We start from the raw sequence: 24,976 nt of genomic DNA, 5'->3' as shown, positions 1-24,976 counted from the left end.
AAGTGCTCTTAACTTTGGATTCTGCCCTCTAGCCCCGCCCAGTATTCTTATACATATCCCAGGTGTTACCGCTCTTTTGCCTGTTAATTCCTTTGACACAATGTGACTTGTTTCAAGACACTCAGACCCCAGAAACTCATGATTTGGTTTCATATTACTGTGTTCTCAAAACTCATGGGTACAACAAATTCCCTAGGAAAATACAGAAGGAGGGACTTTGGGGAAGTAAAGGCGATTGCCCCAGAAGTAAACTAAGCCTCTCCTACCTCACCAGGCTCCAGCAGGGAGACCCCCAACTAGGAAGAGGCCTCCACCTAGCAACAAACCTTTACTGCTCTCAGGAGAATGATCTGCAACAAAACAAGGAAGAAAAAGTTACCTTTAGAGGCCAGTGCCTAAAAGAACAAATTCTTACTTCAAGATGCTCCAAGTAACAAGTCACAATCGTAGATAGAGGCCAAGCAGAGAGGATCTTGAGTTTGGGGCCAGGCTGGGTTACACTGAAAGACATCCCTAGAAACAAACAGGCAAGCTGGGCTAACTTCCGACTGTAGCTAGTCCTTATTTAGACCTTTGAGATTGTTTCTGTAGTTAGCATAACACAGCCACTGTTCAAAAGGCAGATATTTAAGAAAAGACTCACAGGATGGGAGAAAAGAAACTTGGAACGTTGTTTTCTGACCCATATATGTCAATATAAAAATAAGCCAGTAATTCATGTCTACCTAAATAATTTAACTAAGACTTATAGCTTTTCTCTCTCTCCACACACACACACACAAACCACTTTGGAGCTACACAGATGACTCAGTGGTCAAGAGCACTGACTACTCTTCCAAAGGACCTGGGTTCATTTCCCAGCACCCACATGGCAGCTCATAACTGTCTGTACCTCCAGTTCCAGGGTACCTGACACCCATGGCAAAACACCAATGTACATAAAAGGAAAATAAATAAAAAATAATTAGAAATATTGAAAAAATAAAACAATTCACTTAATTCATTTTAATTTCAAATAACAACAGAAATTAGATGTTGATCATTAATCTTTCTGATAATTTTATTATACTACATAGATCTGTACTTCTTGTGATCCAGGAAACATTAAAAATCTAAAATTTGTTCTTAAAAATACAATACTGCACTTTAATTTTTGGCAATTTAATTGAGAGATATAAGTAAAAAAACATACATGTACAATTTTTGTCTTGATTTATAATCAACAAAAAACTGTGTAAAGTCTTACAGAAGTGCCCCCAATCAAATATGTACAGTGTAGACGGAACATTTCATCTGTAAGGAGGGTCCAGTGTCCTGCTAGAAACACCACCTGCTAAAGCCAAGTGCTGCCTGTCCCAGTTCTGCTGACCACATCTAAGCCAGCAGGTACTGGTGAGAAACTCTTCTGTGATCTTTGTCGAGAAAACACGTGCAAAGGAAGTTAGTTCTTAGTGCAGCTGAGCTCAGGATACTGTTCTCTAAAGGGCCTGAAAAAACTGTCCTCTGAGAACTGGGATCCCAAGCTAAGCACCCCCTTTTAAATAGTTTCTCTGTACCCAACATTACAGATGCACACACTATTTTACATGTGATTTCAGGTCAGCTTTCTGTACTCTTTCTAAGATGCATGAGGATACTAGAGGCAGGTGTGCACTTTAGACGTAGAGAATACTCTTGTTAGCCTTCATGAGGCCGTGTGTATGTGACCCCTGTGACTACCAAACGAATATGTACTGAACATGTATCTGCTAAACCACTGTTACCTTTCGTTACAGCGCAGCAGGTGACATACATTTACACTGACCCAGGTTTGCTATTTTATTTTTTAATTCATAATTAGGTAAACATTATAGAAACCTACTTTTTTTTCCTGTCATTTTAAAAACTTGATCGATTAGGAAGGCAGTTTTGAAATAGCTATTTGCAAAAACAGACACCAAGGTTTAGACCTACTCAACAGTGTACTAAACCTTCAAAGAGTCAAAAGGAACATAAATAGAAAACATAATATAAATATATGACAGACATTTATTTTTGGCACCACTAAAAACATCTGGCAGCATTTTTATACTTCTCATCTCCTTGGGGATTCCGAAAACTCGACCCATCAAATCCTTTCTTCTCCTCGAGAGGAGCCGTGATGCATGGGTGAGAACGGAGCGTTTCAAAAGCAAAGATCTCATTTCATTCTGCCTTCCAGGGGCTGCACGTAAGTAGCCATCAACCTGCCTTTGCATCCGACTCTCACCAAGAAGCAAATTCTAAACAGTGACGTCATCTTAAACTCCCATGTACCATTTGCATAGTTCTGCTATGATAAAAGTCATAGAAGTATAAAGATATTAATGCATCTTATCTTCGCTGTAACAGACTATTAACAACAGTCTATCTTGGATGTGTTAGTGTAAACTTAACAGGGAAAAAACAGTCAATAGCAAAAAGTCATCTTTAAAAATAGGTTAATGCTAAGAATAATAATAGCTTTAAAGTTTTAAAAATAAGCTTAATAAACAAGAATACAAATCAGTTCAAAACTCAGCTCTTTGAAATGCCCTATTTCTTGCTTACAGCAGAAAATATGTATTTCATAGTTTTCAACATTACATGTAAAAATGAGGCACTGTTATACATAGTTGAGTATATTCACACAAATCGGCGTTTCCGTCTCCTCCACAGGCTCTATTTGCCCAATGGTTTCTGAACTTCAGACTGTTCACAAAAACAAGTCTTCTGAAGGAGGGGCGTAAGAAAAACCAACAAATGCATCGTCTGCCTCCAGAACACTGGCATTCACTATGGAGTAGTCAGAAGACACGCACACAGAATAGGGGACCGCCTCTTCCGTGAAGACTGTGTCGAAGTTCCTGATATCGTCTGGTCCGGCCTAAAACACCAAAAAGCACAGAAATCATTCACTTTAGCTTTTCTTTTATTAACTCAGTTCATTGAAATGTCTTTATGACTTTGCATATTTTCCCTGACAAGCTTTGATTTCCCCTACTTTATTATTCTGCTATCCCTGCCCCACTTTTATAATTAAGGTGAGATTTGTCTATTTTAAGAAGTGAAAAGTTGGGTGGTGGCATGTGTCTTTAATCCCAGCACTTGGGAGGCAGGGCAGGCGGATCTCTGTGAGTTAGAGGCCAGCCTGGTCTACAAGAGCCAATTCCAGAATAGGCTCCAAAGCTACAGAGAAACCCTGTCTCAAAAAACAAAAATCAAATTAAAAACAAAATGACAAAAACAAACAAAAAAAGTTAAAAATTTTACTCTTAAGTAGGGAGAGTAGTGATAAGGGTAAGAAAGGCCAGTATAGCAGCGTTGCCTATTGTACACACATGTGTACACACACACACACACATGCGTGCGCGCGAGCGCGAAGCTCCCCCTTTCTCTCTAGACATCACCTCCAGGGCAGTATTTTGCTCTGAGCTTGCCTGTTCAGCTTATCAAGTTTAGATGGGCAATGCTTTCTAATGGGGAAGTGAGGCTGTTTTAAGAAAAGTGAAAGGTGACTCTGTTGTGCTACAGAGATGGTCATCAAGCTCTTGGTGAGGCCACCCTTAGCTGTCAAGACCTGAGGGATGGGCTGATGGGAAAGTAAGATGAGCAAGGTAAAGGCTTAGCTCCAAGGCAGTGTTTCTCCTGTGCTGCGAAGTCACTGAACCTTCCCTTTAACTTCGGTTACAGAGAGGAACTGAGCTGCAAACTCAGGTGCTGGGCTTGTAAAAGCCTCCAGGCTATTTCTGCTCTACAGGGAAGGGAAATCCTTCACGCCCAGGTCAAGAAGTCCAACTGAATTACAAAGATAGGGACTCAGAGCAGAGAAAATAAACTCTGGATATCAGTTGGCCCTGTAAATCTACTACTCAACCAGCCAAAAGGGAATGAACTTGGAATGCTAAATTCTCCCATGTAAGAAAATCTCCCTCAGACTACAAAGTTCTCTAGGGTTATGGACTTTGGAATGAAAAGGAATAGAAAAGGAACCGAAGAGATGGCTCAGTGGCTAAGAGTACTGGCTGTGGGCAGACCCAGCTTAGCCCCTTCTCTCCAGCTGTCAGTCTTCTCTTCAAAGTCATCTCCGTTCCTTTGGGTCAGGAAAACACCGGCACCACTTAGGGTCAATCTTTCCCGCACTCTTACAACACTCTTTCCAGATTTACTCTCAGTTCTTTCTGCAGCAGGAGTCCCTCTTCCCTGAGGGCTTCATCTTACAAAGCAGACCCAGTTTAGCTTTTTCTCACCAACCCTCAAAGCTTTTCCTCCAAGGCCATTCCTTTCTGTCACTCCCTGACTAGCCACAGGACTCTCTGACGGAGACTCAGGGCTTTTGCTCAGTATCCAGCGAGGGCAACAATACCAAAAGAACAGATCTCTGACCCAACAGAGCCAAGAGCAGATAGGGACACCAAGAAGCACCTCAGACACTGTAACGTGGATGCTTAGATCCCAGCACAAAAACACAAACATAAACAGCAAAGACAATGTGTCTCCACCAAAAAGCAGCAGGCCCTGGAAAATGCATATGGTGGAAGTACAAGTCAAGGACTTGTACAAGCCAAAATAGCAATTATGAATATAAGAACCTTAAAGAGTTTAAGATATGAATAAATCCCTTAATAAAGTCTGTAAAAATGGGGGCTGGAGAGATAGCTCAGAGGTTAAGAGGATTGCCTGTTCTTCCAAAGGTCCTGAGTTCAATTCCCAGCAACCACATGGTGGCTCACAACCATCTGTAATGGGGTCTGGTGCCCTCTTCTGGCCTGCAGGCATACATGGAGGCAGAATACTGTATACCTAATAAATAAATAAATAAATATTTTTTTAAAAGTCTGTAAAAATGCAAACAGTTCAATGAAATAATGAAAACAACTCCAGACACGAAATAAAAATTTAACTAAAGAAAACGCAAATTGAAATAAATCTGTAAATGAAATATTTAGGATGTGAAACAAAATCCTCAGAGGTAAGCTCCATCAAGTGTTGTGTAATGGTTTCTTCCAAGACTGAAGCATACCATCCTACAGGGAAACTCCTTAAGCAGGAAGGTGAACAACTCAAAATAGCTTCAGGAAGTCCCTGAAACTGACCAAATTCAGTATGCCTCCCCTCTCTCAGAATAAAGAAGTCAAGCTGCAGAGAAGATGCTGAGACCAAACGAGTGGCCCAGAAGCATCAGAAACCAGCCAGCTGCCTTATACAGGTTTAGATCAACTGAGCCTCCGGAAGGCATGCTCTTTAACCTGTTGAGTAGCCTGCAGGCTGTGCAGTGCAGTGTGCTCCAGGGTTCCCAGATTTTGTGAGATGTTGCCTATGCTGGGGTGAGCTTTAGTGATGTCGCTATCTTTGAGTCATTTATGCTCCTGTAAGTAACCCCAATAAAACTTATTGCCTCACCAAGGTGGACTTTGGTGGCATCTGTAGTTTGCTCTGTCATGGGCTCCCTGTCTGGGGTAAGTAGATGTGTTGTTGTACTTCCCCAGGAGAAGCCTTGTTACACAACACAAACATAATACAAAACATGGAAGAAAGAATATCAGGGGTTGAAGAGAAGGTAGAAGAAAGGATTAGCTTTGTCAAAGAAAATGTTTTTTTTAAATATTTTATTTATTTATTTATTATGTATACAGTGTTCTGTCTGTGTGTATGCCTGTGTGTATGCCTGCAGGCCAGAAGAGGGCACCAGACCCTATTACGGATGGTTGTGAGCCACCATGTGGTTGCTGGGAATTGAACTCAGGCCCTTTGGAAGAGCAGGCAATGCTCTTAACCACTGAGCATCTCTCCAGCCCCTGTCAAAGAAAATGTTAAACCTCAAAAAAAAAATTACAGGCAGAAAACATGCAGGAAATATGGGACACTACAAAAAGATCAATTTACAAATAAATATGGATAGAGGGAGAAGAAATTTATGTCAAAGACACAAAATATATTTTTAACAAAATCATAGAGGATGATTTCCCCCAATCTAAAGAATAAGGGTAGAAGCCAAGTGGTGGTGACACACCCCTTTGAGGCAGAAGCAAGTGAATCTGAGTTCGAGGCCATCCTGGTCCACAGAGTGAGTTGCAGGATAGCAATGTCTACACAAAGAAACTCTGTCTCCAAAACCAAACCAACCCAAAAGACTGCAGGGAAAGGAGGAGGTGCCTGCTGAGACTTGCGCTGTAACCAAACATGTGGTCAATTTTGGATAATGTTTCGTGAGGTGCTGAAAAGTTCTTTTTATGTTTGTCTTCAACAAATGGTGCTGGTCTAATTGGATGTCAGCATGTAGAAAAATGCAAATAGACCCATATCTATTACCCTGTACAAAACCCAAGTTCAAGTGGATCAACGACCTTAACATTAAACAAGATACATGGAACCTATTAGAAGAGAAAATGGGGATTAGCCTGAACTCATTGGCACAGCAGACCACTTCCTGAATAGAACACCAGTAGCCCTGACACTAAGATTGAAAATTAGCAGTGGGACCTCATGAGACTAGAAAGCTCCTGTAAGGCAAAGGACAACGTCAATAGGACAAAACAGCAGCCTACAGATGGGAAAAGATTTTCAACAACCCCACATCTGACAGAGGACTAATATCAAAAATATAAAGAACTCAAGAAACTAGATAGCAACAAATGAAATAACACAATTTAAAAAAGGGCACAAGCCCAGCAATGGGCACTGACAAAGAAACCCACAACTGGACAGTGTGCAAAGAGTGAGGGACTTTGGAGCACCCAGTCCTAAATGAGATGTCTTCATCAAAGCCCTCCCTGAAGGCTCAGGGATCTGTGTAGACAAGGAGGTAGAAAGACTGTAAGAGTCAGAGGTGAAGGGTGTCTACAAGGAAACACTGTCTTCCTGAAACAAGACTATTTGGCAGACTTTCTGTTTCGTTTTGCTTTTGGCATTTTTTCTTTTTTGGTCCTACTGGTCTTTGGTTTCATTTTGATTTTCATTCGTCCCATTTGTGTGTACATGCATGCGCACATGCATGTACTTTGCTTTTTTGTTTTGTTTTTGTGGTTTATTTTTTATTTTTTGAGACAGGTTTCTCTGGGTGGCTCTGGCACTCCTTCTGTAGACCAGGCTGGCTTTGAACTCAGATATCCATTTGCCTCTGACTCTTGAATGCTTATATTAAAAGTGTGCACCATTAAACCCAGCTGACTGTGTGTTGTTTTTTTAAAGGGAGGGCGAACATAAGGTTGGGTGGGTAGAAAGGCGTGGAGGATATGGGAAGAAAGCATGATCAAAGTATATCCTATTTAAAAAACTTATAATAAAAAATAGCACTGGCTGTTCTTCCAGAGGAACCAGGTTCAAGTCCCAGCACTTATATGGTGGCTTACAACAATCTGTAACTCCAGTTCCAAGAGATCTGACACCCTCTTTTGGCCCCCATGAGACCTGTATGCACACGAAATGTATGCACACACATACATTCAGGCACTCATATACTTACCCATAAAAGAAAAATAAATAAAATCTCAAGAAAATTGAAAAGTGGGTATATTAGGATTGCAGAGGACCCAGGTTTGGTCCCCAGCATCTACTTCAGATGGTTCACAATGGCCTTAACCTTCAGTTCCAGGACCTAATGCTCTCTTCTAGCCTTATCAGGCACCAGGGATGCATGTGCTACTCATCTGCACACTCAGACACACATGTATGTGTGCACACACACATAAATAAAAAATAAACAAAAAATTAATAATTTCAGAGGAGTGAAGATGGCTCAAAGGTTAAGAGCACTGGCTGCTCTTCCAGAGAATCCAGGTTCAATTCCCAGCTACCACATGGCAGCTTACAACTGTCTGTAACTCAAGTTACAGAGAATCTGACACTCTCACACCAATGCACATAAAACAGAATTAATTTATTTAAAAAATAATCTCAGAGCTGGAGATTTATCTCAGAGCTGGAGATTTATCTCAATGGTAAAGCCCCTGCTTAACACCACCAGTCTCCAGCAAATCAATGTACCCAAAACAGACAGGCATAAACACACCAAAAACCGTCATCACATTCTGATTATGAGAGTAGTCAGCTACAATTCCTTATAAGATTACCTTCTTCTTACACGCCTGTTTCCTCTTCAGTGAAGTTAGAATGGGGGATTGAGCCTCTCTAACCCCAAAGTAAACATCAGGACAAAAATTATCCTTACCAGAATAGTCATTTTTGAAAGCATCAATTCTGAATTACAGAAAGTAAGTCAGAATAAAAATACTGTTGTGTCGGCAGATGTGAAGTATCACAGCTATTATGCACAGAATCTGAATTTTAGCCAAGCCAAAGTACAGAGACTTTTTGAAGTAATGCCCTCATTCCTCTATGTTTCACAGCAACATCAAATGAGGAGATTAGGGCAGGGAACGGCTCACTGGCTGAAGCGCTTGCTCTGTAGACAGGAGAACCTGCGTCACACTGTGTCATCCAGCACTGGGGAGGTGCAGCAGCCAAACCCTGGTCAGCTGCTCAGTCAGCCTCATTTCAGGCCAGTGGGTCTTTGTCTCAAAACACAAAATAAAACTGATGATGCCCAAGGAATGACACCAAGGATTTCCTCTGGCCTTCACAGGGATGTGCACTCACGTGCATGCACACCCATGCCAACACACAACAACGACTTTGGAATCCCACCCCCACGCAAACACACAACAACAACGACTTTGGAATCCCACCCCCACAAAAACACACAACAACGACGACTTTGGAATCCTACCCCCATGCAAACACACAACAACAATGACTTTGAAATCCCATCCCCATGCAAACACACAATAACAACGACTTTGGAATCCTACCCCCATGCAAACACACAACAACGACGACTTTGGAATCCCACCCCCATGCAAACACACAACAATGACTTTGGAATCCCACCCCCACAAAAACACACAACAATGACTTTGGAATCCCACCCCCACAAAAACACACAACAACGACGACTTTGGAAACCCACGCCTACACAAACACACAACAACAACAACAATGACTTTGGAATTCCACCCCACGCAAACACACAACAACAACAACAATGACTTTGGAATTCCACCCCACACAAACACACAACAACAATGACTTTGGAATTCCACCCCCACGCAAATACACAACAACGATTTTGGAATCCCACCCCCACTCAAACACACAACAACAACAACAACAATGACTTTGGAATTCCACCCCACGCAAACACACAACAACAATGACTTTGGAATTCCACCCCACACAAACACACAACAACAATGACTTTGGAATTCCACCCCCACGCAAACACACAACAACGATTTTGGAATTCCACCCCCACTCAAACACACAACAACAACAACAACAACAACAATGACTTTGGAATCCCACCCCCACGCAAACACACAACAATGACTTTGGAATCCCACCCAGACTTGAATATTGACACTGTCACTTTTCAGCTGTGACTGTCTGTCCATTTACTCACTTATAAACAGATACATTAACGAGAACATTGATAGTAGTAAGTTCACAAGTCATCTGAGGAGCAGGTTATATACGATGACCAAATACAAAATATGTATTTCTACAAAGAAAGCTACCAGAGGTTACTAACATTATTACTGACAATTTCTTTATTACTATATATTAGTTGCTAAAATTTGACATGCTGTTACTTCTATCAAACACATCTCTGATCGGCCTTTTGTTTAAAAATGTATCTTTAGGTGAACTACTTTCACTAGTTTAGCTAAAATGAACATGATATTTTAATAACACTCTTACTATTTTCTAGAAAAGACATGACAATCTATATTCTCATTAAATGATTTTGCCCGGGGCTAAGGATACAGCTGAACTGATAAAAGTATTTGGCAAGCAAGCATGAGGACCAGAGTTCAAATCTCCAGGACCCATGTCCCAGGCAGATCAGTGTTACACACGTGTGATTCCAGCACCAGGGAGGAGGGAGGCAGAGAAGGTGGATCCTTGCAGCTCACTGGCAAGCCAGCCCAGCTGAAATGAGTGCTCTCGGGTTCAGTGAGAGAACCTGCCTCAAAAGCTATGGTGCACAAGACTGTGGAGGATGCTTTGACCTTGGTGCACGGTTCACATGCAAGCATATATATACATTCACACAAATATGTACATAGACCACACACACATATTTATCTGTCCCTGGAAAAACATTATTATCATTACTTGAATGTTGTAGTATGGATAGAAAAGATAATGGCTCCTTAGTGTACATCTCTTTATTAAGATCACCCTTTTGATGTTTGCAAAGAAGCATTTCATGATTACTATGTAGGAAGAAACTTTATCTAACCGGGATCTTATTGATCACCATCAAGTTGTCATTTTCTTTTCTTTTTTTCCCTTTGGTGGAACACTAGCAAGTCCTCTACCCCTGAGCTAGGACCCTCTCAGTGACAGATTGCAAAAATACTTAGGGACCAACCCCTTTTGACTCTGGTCAGCTTTGAGGGTCCATCTCCAAAATCACAGTTGTAATTTTCACTATTTTAGAAAACTATGGACTTACCACATTAGGGTTAAACGGCGGTGGGATTTTTTTCTGTACAAGGTCAGTCCAGCTGAGTGATTCAAAAAAAGGATGATTCTGGATTTCAAGCTAGAAAATTAAAACAGTAGTTTTAGTACTTACATGTTGTCATTACTAAAACTACTGTTAGTGTGCCACACTGCACACCCGCACTGCTCGAACCCCAACCCGCGACCAGCAACACTGCACTGCACAGCTGCACTGCTCAAACCCCAACCTGTGACCGCAACACTGCACAGCTGCACTGCTCAAACCCCAACCTGTGACCGCAACACTGCACACCTGCACTGCTCAAACCCCAACCTGTGACCGCAACACTGCACACCTGCACTGCTCAAACCCCAACCTGTGACCGCAACACTGCACACCTGCACTGCTCAAACCCCAACCTGTGACCGCAACACTGCACACCTGCACTGCTCAAACCCCAACCTGTGACCGCAACACTGCACACCTGCACTGCTCAAACCCCAACCTGTGACCGCAACACTGCACACCTGCACTGCTCAAACCCCAACCTGTGACCGCAACACTGCACACCTGCACTGTTAGAATCCCAACCTGAAACTTTTTCTTCAACACTATTCAGAAGCCCAGGATGCAACAGCCAGACTCATCTAGTGTTGCCATTTCTGACAATGAACTCAGTGAAGGGATGGAGCAGTTATGAACATGAACAAGACTGAGGGAGACAATGACAGAGCCAGCCACTGAACGGCCAGCAGGAAATAGGGGGCGAGGGTAGCAGCAGAAGCGTCTACTGTCCACATAGTTCAAGTTGAAGGCTGAAAACAGCCTCCACAAATTTCTGGAAAAGGAGTTGACAAGTTCATGTTTCTTACCAGTTTGTGACATGTTAACATAATATTGATAACATGAGCAAATTGAGTTCCCTGATCTGAAACAATGGGCAGATTTCATAATTATCTCATGGGGGTGTCAGCAAATTCTCAAAAAAAAAAAAAAAGAAAGGAAGAAAGAAAAGAAATTTAAAGTTATTTATACAGAAAAGTGGTACTTTTAAAAAAATCCTTTTAGCTGGGCAGTGGTGGTATGTAACTTTAATCCCATCACTCAGGAAGCAGAGGCAGGTGGAGCTCTGTGAGTTCGAGGCCAGCCTGGTCTACAAGAGCTAGTTCCAGGACAGGCTCCAAAGCTACAGCGAAACCCTGTCTCGAGAAACAAAACACAAAACAAAACAAAATCCTTTTAAAGCTGGGCTTGAATGGTGACATATGCATTTAATACCAGTACTGGGGAGGTAGAAGCAAGTGGATCTTAGTGAGTTCAAGTCCTGCAAAGGTCGTACACATATAGTGAGGCCCTGTCTCAAAAGCAATTCTTAAAAATTTATTATTTTATTATTTTTTATGTATGGGTGTTTGGCCTACATGTACTGCAACCAACCCTCTTAAGGACTGAGTTACTGCTCCAGCGCCTTAAAATGTTATTAATAAAGAGAATGTTTTCTGGGCTGGAGAGATGGCTCAGCCATTAAAGGCTAGGCTCACAACTAAAACACAAAGAGAAAATGCTTTAAACATTTACATAGCCTTAAACCCCACAAAAGCTTATGAGTTGGATAGTTTGCATTGTAAGTTCAGGGAAATGTCTGTATTATGTAGCAACAAAATTTTAAATTTCTCATGTTGGGTGTGGTGGCATATTTCTATAATCTCAGCACTTGGGAGGCTGAGGCAGGTGGACTGCTGCAAGTTTGAGGTTAGCCTGCACAATACAGACTTTGTCTTAAAACAAAACAAACAGTAACAACAAGATACAAAAAAATAAAACTTCTGGGCATGGCATGCATTTCCAATCCTAGCACTCTGGAGCCTGAGGCAGGGGCATTAGATTCTGAGCTAAGTAGTAAAACTTTCTTCTAAAAAAAAAAATTAAACTGACAAAAATATCAAAGTTGTTAAAAAACATACTAAAGGACACTTCATAAAGGAAGATGGAGAAGAAACTGTCACAAATGAAAACCAAGAAGCAACAGAATGCAAAAACTGGACACCGGGTATCCAGCAATAGTCACTAAGATCAAATGAAGACAGAACTAAATTAAAGCACAGAAACACAACTAGAAACTGGAGGCAAGAATGCCCCTCCCCTTCAACTCTGTAATAACAACTATTTCATTAACACCAAATAAAATAAGGATTTATCTCCAAATTTTAAATAAGTTTAACAATCGGTACTCAGAAATAGGATACATACGAAGTCTTCTTTGGCACCAAGTCGATTCTGCCTGTTTTTTTCTAGGAGTTCTTCCAGAATGGACCACGCTGTGAGGCTCACTCCTGGCCTCAAATTCAGGGGCTTATGAAGAATATTATCATACATTTCAGCAACGTCTCGGCAATAAAAAGGGGGCTGGGGAAAAACCCAAAGCAACAGAGGTTAGTGACTTGTGTGCAGATGGTTGAAAACACGCTGGACTGCTCACCGAGGTGGCCTACTCCTGTAATCGAGTCCTCGACGTCAGAGGCAGGTGGACCTCTGTGGATTCCAGGCCAGCCAGGACCAAGGTGTTGTACTTGGGTTTGCTCTTTAGAGAGCAGTTGGGTTTGACAGTTGCAGAAACTCATGGCCCTCCTGGGGAATACGGTAGATAGTCTGTGGCAGAGATTCTAAAGCTTGGTGCACTGTCTAGCTTAACACATGCTTGCGGGATGAAATAGGGTCAGGCCTTCCAGTAGCTGTGTGTAGACTGTTTTAAATCCCATGCCTGTAATACCATGTTTCACAGAAAGCAATGACTGACCATATCAGAACACAGTGGTTTGAGTAAGAATCACCCCGTAGGTTCATACATTTGCTTAGTCATCACAGAGTGGAGCTCTCTGTGAAGGATTAGAAGGATCAGGAGGTGTGGCTTTGTTGGAGGAAGCATGTCACTAGGGGTGGGCTTTGAGGTTTCAAAGGCCCATGCCAGATCCAGCGTCTCCTGGCCAGTGGACTAGGATGCAGCTCTCAGCTACTGCTCCAGTGCCATTTTCCTCACCATGACAACGGACTAAGCCTCTGAAACCGTCAGCAAGTCCCAGGTAGAAGAGTTGCCTTGGTCACGGTGTCTCCACAGCAACGAAACAGTGACTAAGACACAGAGGTACGATGACAGAGTCAATGGAAACAGGCATTCCAGACAGATCAAATGCCAAATGATTTAAGATTTGAGAATAAAGTCACCAAAGAAATAGATAGAGACCTGAAGATGCTGTTCCTTGGTAAGTACGTGTGATGATTACAGTATTGGGGGAACGCCTTACAGCTAATTAACTAGCTAAAAGTTTTGAAATAAAAATAATATTTAAAGTTAAGGGAGTTTTACAGCCTTGTCAGTTTTCTTTTTTTTTTTTTGTAAGAAAGACAAAAATTTTACCTTTTAAAGTATAACCTTATTTTATACTTCTAAGTCCTTCAAAGAAATACAAAGGATTCTGACATATCTAGATGACAATTAGTGCCTAAATAAAGTTAAGGTATTAAGTGGTTATCTGAAATCCACTGTCACCAGCATTACTTAAAAAGCAACTTTTAACAAGGCATCCACAGTCAAGGGAAGGACAGCTGCCTGTGTCTATTCTTCTGTGGAATCTAGAATATGCTCAACTTCACTGAGCTCCATTTTTGTAGGAGTGAGTCTCTCTCTCCTCTCTCTCTTCTCCCTTCCCTAACTGATGATGGTGCACTTAGCGCCGGCACTGGCTGCTACCTCAGAGGTCACTGCATGGGGCTGCTGTATACTTAGACGGCCATAGAAAGTACCTAGAAAGCAACCCCAATAACTTCAAAGGGGCCAAAGAAAAACAAAATTTAGGGGCTAGGGAGATCGCTTAGTCAGTAAAGTGCTTGATGTCAAACACGAGAACCTGAGTTCAGATCTTCAGTACCTACATAAAATGCCAGGAATGCCTGTAACCCCAGTACTGTGAGCTCTGCCCCCCCCCGAAAAATTAGTATACTGGCATAAATATGAAGATATATGAACTAAGAAGCCTGAACAGGTTGCTCTAGTTGGAGTGATCTCCAAGTGTAGTAATAAAACATCCATTTAAGGCTCTGGAGAGTCTTAAGTGTCTTACTGAAAACTGTGGAATTCAATTGCACAGTAAACATAATTTTGTTTCAGTGAATATTTTAAGCCATGTTTTCGGAGAAGGGAAATGGGTGATACCCAGTGATATACAAGATGAAAATGCATGCAGAAATTCAATCCCATAAAGACAGAATGGAAGGTCAAACCCCAAGGTACTACTATCTTTTAAAACAATAATAATATGCTATTATTGAAAACTTTATTCCCATCATTTTGAAATTAGGCAGGTGATGCTTAGTGTAAACAAACAAAGAAAACAAGGAAATTCCACGTCAAGACTGTGGCAGTTCTAAAACTGCCAGAGGAAGGAAAACAACTAAAGTAGCACGGAAACGGTAGATAGGTGCTGGGCCTGGTAGCGCACACCTTTCATCATCCCAGCGCGTGGGAGACAGAGGTGAGCAGATTTCTGTGAGTTCAAGGCCAGGCTCCTCTACAAAGTAAGTTCCAGAACAGCCAGGGCTGTTACACTGAGAAACCAAGACTTGAAATCCCTCCCCCCGAAAGTAATAAAGTTTTTCTGCATAGGCATATTCCTAATATGGTTTTGAACTCATCTGACAAGGCCAATACTGCTTTGTTGGTACCATCTCATCTACGCACCTGAGATTATTGATTACTGTATTATCAATACTGCAGTGGAAATACCTACCAGCCCATACAGCATCTCGTAGAGAACAGCACCCAGGCACCACCAATCCACAGTGTTGTCATAGGGCTGTTTTCTGATCACCTCAGGAGCAAGGTACTACAGAAAAAGATGAGAGCGGAAGACAAAGTCAACAAATTCTGGGTGCTCATACTAAAAACATAGTATCTAGATTTTCAATGAGATTTACATTCTCATTCTGTCACAGTGACATCAACCAGAACACTTCCAAATACAAGAACACGGCACTTTATCCAGAGATTAGGGCCACAGAGAAAAGAAGACCAAAATGCTGAGTGTGTGTTGGAAGACGGTCTTCCCTTAGGCTTGTTATCTCAGAAGCGAGACAGGCATGGCAGTACATGCCTGCTATTCTAGATCTAAGAAGGAAGACGTGAGGATCAGGACTTGGAGGAGGAGCCTGGGCTAAATAAGACCCTGTCTCAAACAAAACAAAACAAACAACCCCCAAAACCCATCTAATTATTATTTAAAATGTTTCCACTTAAAGAATTCATCTGCTCTTACAGATGAATTACTAAAGTTGGCCTTGAATTTTTGAGCTCATAGTGACCATTATTATTAGGAATTACAGTAATCAATTTTCAAGCCAATTTAGAAAGCTTAAGTTATTTTAATTTGTAAAGAAATTCACAAACATTAGTTATATTAATGAAGGTTATAACATTTTCATACATGTATACAGAAAGATTTAAATCAAACTGTAAGGATTGAAAAAAATATGCATTCTCCCCTGAAAACATGAGAATGAGATACACCCTGGTAAATACTCATTTGTGAGTTTCTTTCATATCTACTGATTTATTTTCTTGTTAAGGAAATGACTTTTTACAGAATATTCCAACCACCTATTAAAAATGAACTGAGACCAATTATAATATTTATAACTGCAGTTATAAAATGTTTTCCGTATCTGCTAAGATCATTTAAAAACTATTTTTAGATTTAATTAATTTTTATGTGTGTATATTTTGCCCGCATATATGTATGTACACCACATGCATGCAGTGTCCTTGGACGCCAGAAGAGGGTGTGTGATCCTCTGGAACTGAAGTTATGGATAGTTGTGAACCACACCGTGTGTACTGGGTGTGAACCCCAAGCCTGCACAAGAGCAGCAAGTACTCGTAACTGCTGAGCCGTGTCTCCAGCCCTGACACAGTTCATATACAACGAAGCTGTGATAAGACAGTTGGACACACTGTCCAACACTCTCTAAAGTGTCCAGCTCAATGAAGTCAGCATGGTCACAGTGCCATGCAACTACCCCCACAATGAATTTTAGGACATTTTTACTGATTGAAATTCTTTCTAGAAAGATTAGAAATATAATTAAATGTTTAATGACTTTCAAGAAATATTTTTAATACTAAAAAATAAGCATGTTATGTCTGTCAGATCATTCAAAAGGGTCTTGGGGCATTTCAGATCCATAATGGAAGATTCCCACTGTTCGCTTCACATCTCCAGGAAGCTGGAGGCTCTAGGAAGTGTATTTCACCTCTTCTGAATATGTGACATTTATATCTTATAAATTACATCAACAATCAGACATAGTTTTTACCTCTGGTGTCCCACAAAAGGTGGTGGTGGTATCAGAAATAGCAATTCCTTCTTTGCAAAGCCCGAAATCTGTTAAGACAACATGTCCCTGACAAACACAGGGCAGTGAGATGAGGCAACGCATAGACGTGAGTTAGCAAGCTTTAAATACGACAACTTTGTATTTTATGTGTAGGCATGTGTGCCTGGGTCTACTAGAAGGCATCAGATCTTCTGTAACTAGAGATGCAGATGGCTGTGAGCCACTCGACGTGGGTCCCAGGAACCACACCTGAGTCCTCTGTAAGTCTATCAGGTGCTCTTTCCAATAAGCTATCCTTCTAGCTCCTTAACTTAAAAAAAACAAACATTTCTTTATTAATTATGCATGTATGTGTGAAAGAGCACAAGAAAGAAAAAGAGAAGTGAGTGTGTATAAGACAGAGAAAGAAGTGTGTGTATGTGTCTGTGTGTGTGCACATGTGCACGCACAAGAGAGAGAAGTGTGTATGTGTCTGTGTGTGTGCACGTGTGCACGCACAAGAGAGAGAAGTGTGTATGTGTCTGTGTGTGTGCACGTGTGCACGCACAAGAGAGAGAAGTGTGTATGTGTCTGTGTGTGTGCACGTGTGCACGCACAAGAGAGAGAAGTGTGTATGTGTCTTTATGTGTGCACGTGTGCACGCACAAGAGAGAGAGAAGTGTGTATGTGTCTGTGTGTGCACGTGTGCACGCACAAGAGAGAGAAGTGTGTATGTGTCTGTGTGTGTGCACGTGTGCACGCACAAGAGAGAGAAGTGTGTATGTGTCTTTATGTGTGCACGTGTGCACGCACAAGAGAGAGAGAAGTGTGTATGTGTCTGTGTGTGCACGTGTGCATGCACAAGAGAGAGAAGTGTGTATGTGTCTGTGTGTGTGCACGTGTGCATGCACAAGAGAGAAGTGTGTATGTGTCTGTGTGTGTGCACGTGTGCACGCACAAGAGAGAAGTGTGTATGTGTCTGTGTGTGTGCACGTGTGCACGCACAAGAGAGAGAAGTGTGTATGTGTCTGTGTGTGTGCACGTGTGCACGCACAAGAGAGAGAAGTGTGTATGTGTCTGTGTGTGTGCACGTGTGCACGCACAAGAGAGAGAAGTGTGTATGTGTCTGTGTGTGTGCACGTGTGCACGCACAAGAGAGAAGTGTGTATGTGTCTGTGTGTGTGCACGTGTGCACACACAAGAGAGAGAAGTGTGTATGTGTCTGTGTGTGTGCACGTGTGCATGCACAAGAGAGAAGTGTGTATGTGTCTGTATGTGTGCACGTGTGCACGCACAAGAGAGAGAAGTGTGTATGTGTCTGTGTGTGTGCACATGTGCACGCACAAGAGAGAAGTGTGTATGTGTCTGTATGTGTGCACGTGTGCACGCACAAGAGAGAGAAGTGTGTATGTGTCTGTATGTGTGCACGTGTGCATGCACAAGAGAGAAGTGTGTATGTGTCTGTGTGTGTGCACGTGTGCATGCACAAGAGAGAGAAGTGTGTGTATGTGTCTGTGTGTGTGCACGTGTGCATGCACAAGAGAGAGAAGTGCGTGTATGTGTCTGTATGTGTGCACGTGTGCATGCACAAGAGAGAGAAGTGTGTATGTGTCTGTGTGTGTGCACGTGTGCACGCACAAGAGAGAGAAGTGTGTATGTGTCTGTGTGTGTGCACGTGTGCACGCACAAGAGAGAGAAGTGTGTATGTGTCTGTATGTGTGCACGTGTGCATGCACAAGAGAGAAGTGTGTATGTGTCTGTATGTGTGCATGTGTACACACACAAGTGAGAGAGAAGTGCGTGTATGTGTCTGTATGTGTGCACGTGTGCACGCACAAGAGAGAGAAGTGCGTGTATGTGTCTGTATGTGTGCACGTGTGCACGCACAAGAGAGAGAAGTGCGTGTATGTGTCTGTATGTGTGCACGTGTGCACGCACAAGAGAGAGAAGTGCGTGTATGTGTCTGTATGTGTGCACGTGTGCACACACAAGAGAGAGAAGTGCGTGTATGTGTCTGTATGTGTGCACGTGTGCATGCACAAGAGAGAGAAGTGCGTGTATGTGTCTGTATGTGTGCACGTGTGCACGCACAAGAGAGAAGTGTGTATGTGTCTGTGTGTGTGCACGTGTGCATGCACAAGAGAGAAGTGTGTATGTGTCTGTGTGTGTGCACGTGTGCACGCACAAGAGAGAGAAGTGCGTATGTGTCTGTGTGTGTGCACGTGTGCATGCACAAGAGAGAGAAGTGCGTGTATGTGTCTGTGTGTGTGCATGTGTACACACACAAGTGAGAGAGAAAGGGAAAGAGAGGCACGTGATGTGCAGGTCGGGGACAACTTTCGAGGGCGGGCTCTCTTTCCACCGCGGGTCCCAGACACTGAGCGCGGGTTGTGGCAAGTGTCCTTCACCCACTGTGTAACCCTGCTAGCCCATTCTTTTTAGTTCTGGAGCCAGAGTCTCATAGCCCAGGCTGCCCTAAGTTTATTATCTAGTGGAGGACATCGTGAACTACCTACTGACCCTTCTGCCTCCACCTCTCAAGGCTGGAATTACAGGCATGTGCAACTGTGCCCATTCCTCCCCCCCAGTAAGGTGAATCCAGGATTTCCGGCATGCTAAGCAATCACTCTATCCACCGAGTTACATCCCTGGACCTGAACTCATAATGTTGAAACCTTTTTTTATTTTAAAATAACTACAAAAACAAACAAAATTGCAAAACCAGTAGAGTGTAACCTCATCCAGCATACACCAATGCTGACATTTTGTTTCATGTCAAGCAAGAAACTATCATTTGTAGAAAACTGCTAATTAATTCAACAACAACAACAAAAAAGCCGGGAGGTGGTGGCGCACGCCTTTAATCCAGCACTCGGGAGGCAGAGGCAGGCGGATCTCTGAGTTCGAGGCCAGCCTGGTCTACAAGAGCTAGTTCCAGAACAGGAACCAAAAAAGCTACGGAGAAACCCTGTCTCGAAAAAATTCAAAAAAAAAAAAAAGAAAAAAAGAAAAGAAAAAAAAAAGAAAACTGCTAATTACAATACTGACCTTACTTGGTGTCGTTATTTTGAAGATGCACATCCTGTGTGTGCGCATGCATGTGTGTGTGTCTGTGTGCATGTGTGTGGTGCTATGCAATGTGTGTGTGCTGCAGCAGCTCTCACCACAGTCAGGACACAGAACTACCCCATCACAAGGGGCCCTCCATGCCAGTCCTTTATCTTTGTGGGCTCTCTTCTTTCAACCTTGTCCCCTTAAAAACCGGAGCAGGTCTCCTCCCCAAAGCCTAGTGTCACTTCAGGAACATTACAGAAACTCAGTCATACAGTGGGGAACCTCTAAGACATTCTTCCTACTCTGCAGAACCACAACAATGGAACCCTACAAGATGTTTAAGAAGACAACACTCACCACAGAATCCAAAAGAATATTTTCTGGCTTTAAGTCTCTACATCAAAGAAAAAGAAAAGAAAAGTCTGAACACTGTGTGAAATGAAGCATTTGAGAGGTATTCTCCATGTGACTGGAACACATGACTCACCTGTACACTATTTTGATGGAGTGCAGGTAACCCAAGGCACTGGCGATTTCAGCAGCGTAGAACCGCGCTCTGTGTTCAGGAAAAGACCGTTCTCTTTGTAAGTGAAAAAAGAGCTGCAAGAGCGAGGGAAGCCATCAGCATCAGTCACACGGCAGTACACGAAACACTGCTTCTGACGGTCTGAGCGAGGGGAGCCATCTGATTGCTGCCCTGCACGATCTCTCATCTCCTGCCCCTCACCTCTCATGCAGCTACTGCACTGCCTGTCTTCAGAGCACATCTCTGACAGTCCTTGCTGCCTCCTCTCAGATCTCAAGGGCACAGTCTGCACCATTCCTGACAACCACTTCAGAAAAGATTACTAAGGAAAACCTACAACTTTGATGTGGCCGTGTAATTAGCATTCTGGGCCTCCGGACGCAAATCAAAAGCTCTATGCCGAGGTCTTCATATACATGTACTATTTAATCTTCCCCATAGTCTTGAGGCAGGGAATCAATGAGGAAACGAGTTCAGAAAGGCTGATCTGCCCAGCATCCCATAACTTATTTTCTGATATTTCACTTGGTTCTAATGAAGAGATTGAGTAGTACACAAAGACTCCATATCTCATGTCAAGATTGTTAGGGATGAGTATCAGGAGGCAAAGATGGCAAGGACAGCAGAAGAGTTGGTCACAGTGGTACAGGCCTATCGTAGGGCGGGGGGCTGAGTTGGAGGCCTACCGCCTAGGTTACCTAGAGAGACCCAAACAAACAGAGCCAGGTCTGGTGGCACAAGCCTATAAGCCCAGCACTCAGGAGGCTGAGGCAGAGAGACTGCCACAAGTTTAAGGCCAGCACGGCTCCACAGACAAGTTGGAAAGAACTATATACACAGCAGGGCCTTGTCTCAAAACAGCAAAAACAAGACAGTGCCCTAAAAGAAGAAAAACCAACAACAGCAAACCACAGTCTGCGTCTACCCACTACCAGCCTCACTTACCACCCACCAGTCTCTTCTACGGCACTTCTCCCCCCACCTCCAGTTATCCCAGCGAAGCTCCTCTTGGAGATGACAAGCCTGCCTCCTTCTATCTGCACTGCTCAGGTAACAACGCCCACTGTGCAAAAAGGGCCCAAAGCAAATCCTAAATCACCATGAAGCAAGCACAGATAAAGGAGGAACGTGGTCCCTCATCTGCTTAGGAGGCTCCCGTCAACATTTCAGACACAGGGAGGCAGTAAAACAGACCAAGTTACCTTCTCTGAATTTCACTTTTCTATTGATTGAGCCTAATTTTATATTTCTTTTTATGTTACCTTTATTCTATAGTTAACTGAAGCACAGTGACAAGGAACATTTTTTTTCTCTTTGCTGAGATGGAAGGATAGATGATTTCTTTGTAAAGATAGGAGGTTTTACAAGAGGTCTCTGTGATTAAAATGATCCTTTTCTTTTTTCTTCTTTTTTTTTTCGAGACAGGGTTTCTCTGTGGTTTTGGAGCCTGTCCTGGAACTAGCTCTGTAGACCAGGCTGGTCTCGAACTCACAGAGATCCGCCTGCCTCTGCCTCCCGAGTGCTGGGATTAAAGGCGTGCGCCACCACCGCCCGGCAATGATCCTTTTCTTTAAAAAAAAAAAATCATTTCTCGCTGGGCAGTGGTGGCAAATGCCTTTGATCCCAGTACTTGGGAGGCAAAGACCAGTGGGGATCTCTCTCAGTTCCAGGCCAATATGATCTACAAGTGAGTTCCAGGACAGCCAGGACTACACAGGGAAACCCTGTTTCGAACAACAATAATATCTTCTCTGAGAGAGATCTTGCCAGAATCTTTAACACATTGAAACAACACAACATGAAGCCGTTCCCACGCTGGCTTCACTATGCGGAGGTCACCTCACTGATTAACTGTTTGATCCCTTTAGAAAGTAACGTGTTGAGCTACCATTTAGAGGCAGCGGTTGAAGCAGCCCTTATCTAGATTACACATCGTGTCTTATGCTAACATCGCAGTTTGCATTCCTGAGCTCCAGCTTTGATGATGCACCCACACACGGTGCCTGTAGTCTCTGTGTCCCGCACGGCATGTGGTCTGTAGAACGCTGTTTCCATGCTACAAACAGCTGTTGATAAGCGCTGTCAGCTCAAAGGTTACATAAGAACCTTTCAGATTTCAAGCTATGTTTTTTCTCTAGCCATTGTCTGTATGAGACAGCTAATTATAAAACTCACCTCCCCTCCATTAACAAAATCCAGAACAAAATAAAGCTTTTCAGTTGTTTGGAAAGAATAGTGCAATCCAACCAGAAATGGATGTTTTACATTCTTCAAGAGCACATTGCGTTCAGCCATAATATGTTTTTGCTGGAAAGAAAGCAAAATACCGATTTGTATTATATACCAGAAAACAACTGCGGAGAAAGAAAACAGGCTCAGGAGAAACAAGAGCTACTTGATTTTACCTCTTTCCTGTTGAGAACTATTTTTTTCTGTAACACCTTGACAGCATAAAATTTCCCATCCAGTTTCCGTTTTGCAAGGAGAACCTGTTAGATTTGCAAACAGTTGAAGAGGTGAAGTCTTTACAGGTATTCCTGTCAACACACACTGGTTCATACAGTTTCGAAAAAGGAAGTCCGCAGGAGCCTATGTTTTGTTTTGAAGACTGAACAGTGCTGAATTTACTTTGGTAATTCTACTTTGTTTTAGACATTTTAATAAGACAAAAAGGGTTTTGATTATTTGAAATAATTTATTTGTTACATAATAAATTGGAATTGAGATTTTTTTACTAGTCAACCAAATATACACCACTCAAGGACTTTCTGTTCGTGTCAGCCTTGAGCCCTGAAGAGTTTGCTTAGAGAACACTGAAGCGGGGCCTGATGACAACTTTGATTCCTGGGACCCCTGAGGTCAGAAAGAAGGAACTCCAACAATTTGCTTTCTGATGACTATGCACACACCCTGATATGCACAGGTGAATACACAAAGAGAAAATACTGGAGCTATGAACTTCATGGCTACTGGGGGCGGGGGGGGGGGTTAATTTTTTTCAGTGAACAAAACGCACAGCTACTTTATGAAGGCTTCTCTTGCAGGCTCTGAATCCACAAGAAGTCAGAGATAATATGGACCACTGTGTTTTGATAATGGTCTGGCTTGTGGGTATACATTAGAAAACAGAGGGTATTGTATCAGAAAAGGGAGACATAGTCAAGGTCATGCTACACACGTGACAGTGTTTTGGTCAATGACTGACATGCAGACAAGGGTATACATTGCATGACCTAGATCTGCAGTAGGCTGTAATACCTAAGTTAGTGTGAGCACACTTTGTGGCGTCCTCCAAATGATAAAAACGCTTAGGATGTATCTATTCAGATACGTTTCCGTTAAGTGATACATGACCATAACTGTAAGGTATTTGAGACCACTATAAATCAAGTTGTATAATTAATAAATGACATGTCCCAAGGCATTCTGAGATGTCTTAGCACATGAGCTAGTAGTCACACTTCTAGAACTTCCATTGTCTTCTGACCCAAACATACAATCTCAGTCTAAACATGAGAAAACATCAGAGCAGCATGACAGAGGGGCTTCCCACAGCACACAAGATCACCAGACCTCAAAACGGTCAAGGTCATCAAAAGCAAGGCAAGTCTAGAAACTGACAGCCAAGAAGAAGCCAAGCAGACATGAAGCCTAAGTGGAAAAGAGAAGGTAAAAGCTACAAAGTCGGAATAAACAATGCACGTGTGTTAATACTAGCACCAACAGCGCTCTGTCGTGACAAGTGTACCGTATTACACGAGGTGCGTGAGAAGCGTGCTACCCAAAGTTCTCTCCAAAAGAAGTCGACTGATTTTTAAAATGTTTGGAATTCATAGAGATGGAGTCAAAACACCTTGAAATGAAATGTCCTCTGCCCAACTGCTATTCCTCATTTTTTACATTCTCTACCGCACTGGGCAGAGAAACATTCTTCCTTTCTCTATTTTTTCCCTTTTTCTGGTAACTCCCACCTGCCTGACCCTTCTTTCTCAGATACACTGGCTCATCTCAAATGCATTCTTAGAGCATACATCAAAGACTCCAGCACGCAGAAGACTCTGATCTCCCAACAACGTTTTCTTCCTTTAGTATGCTGTCAAATGTGACAACAGATGGAAGGAGAACAGATGCCACACCCTGGAAAGAGCGGACAGACCCTCTAGAGGGCCACATCCAAGTTCAGCTGACTCTCACACTCTGTTTTTTCAAACAGGCCAGGGCCCTGCTTGCTTTGCTTCCTTTTTTGTGTGTTAGACTTTTATTTACTGAAATGTATGTGTTTATATTGCTTTACAGAATCTGAAGTTATTATCAAACACAGCTTATATGTATTAATACACAAATCTTGCTAAGATTTTATAAAGTGATCAGACGTACATACACTACATAGGTCAAATAAAACAAGTCGAATCTCCGGAAGCCCCTCTTGCCCCATCACAGTCATGACTCCACCCAGCTCCTCAAAGTTAGAACATACTGTCCTAACCTGCAATAACTAGTAAGTTCCACTTTTAAAAATTATG

The 24,976-nt window shown here is 42.5% G+C and overlaps 1 protein-coding gene across 1 annotated transcript in view; it reads right to left on the bottom strand.

Annotated features, from left to right (window-relative positions):
* Positions 1 to 1,145: 1,145 nt before the first annotated feature.
* The window catches only part of Sgk3 (serum/glucocorticoid regulated kinase family member 3), a 111,761-nt gene continuing 87,930 nt past the window's right edge, over positions 1,146 to 24,976 (bottom strand). Inside the window, exons 9-17 of the mRNA XM_075971347.1 lie at positions 22,859 to 22,942; positions 22,629 to 22,760; positions 20,415 to 20,527; positions 20,285 to 20,321; positions 16,874 to 16,960; positions 15,292 to 15,387; positions 12,758 to 12,913; positions 10,517 to 10,606; positions 1,146 to 2,884 (exon numbers count right to left, since the gene is read on the bottom strand). Coding sequence (XP_075827462.1) covers positions 2,714 to 2,884; positions 10,517 to 10,606; positions 12,758 to 12,913; positions 15,292 to 15,387; positions 16,874 to 16,960; positions 20,285 to 20,321; positions 20,415 to 20,527; positions 22,629 to 22,760; positions 22,859 to 22,942 — 966 coding nt within the window. The 3' untranslated portion in view covers positions 1,146 to 2,713. The remainder of the gene's footprint in view (positions 2,885 to 10,516; positions 10,607 to 12,757; positions 12,914 to 15,291; positions 15,388 to 16,873; positions 16,961 to 20,284; positions 20,322 to 20,414; positions 20,528 to 22,628; positions 22,761 to 22,858; positions 22,943 to 24,976) is intronic.

Source organism: Microtus pennsylvanicus, chromosome 5 (genome assembly GCF_037038515.1).
Source record: "Microtus pennsylvanicus isolate mMicPen1 chromosome 5, mMicPen1.hap1, whole genome shotgun sequence".
NCBI classification, from domain to species: Eukaryota; Metazoa; Chordata; class Mammalia; order Rodentia; family Cricetidae; genus Microtus; species Microtus pennsylvanicus.
Note: the sequence above shows the minus strand (reverse complement) of the source record. Positions and strands in the feature narration are given on the sequence as shown.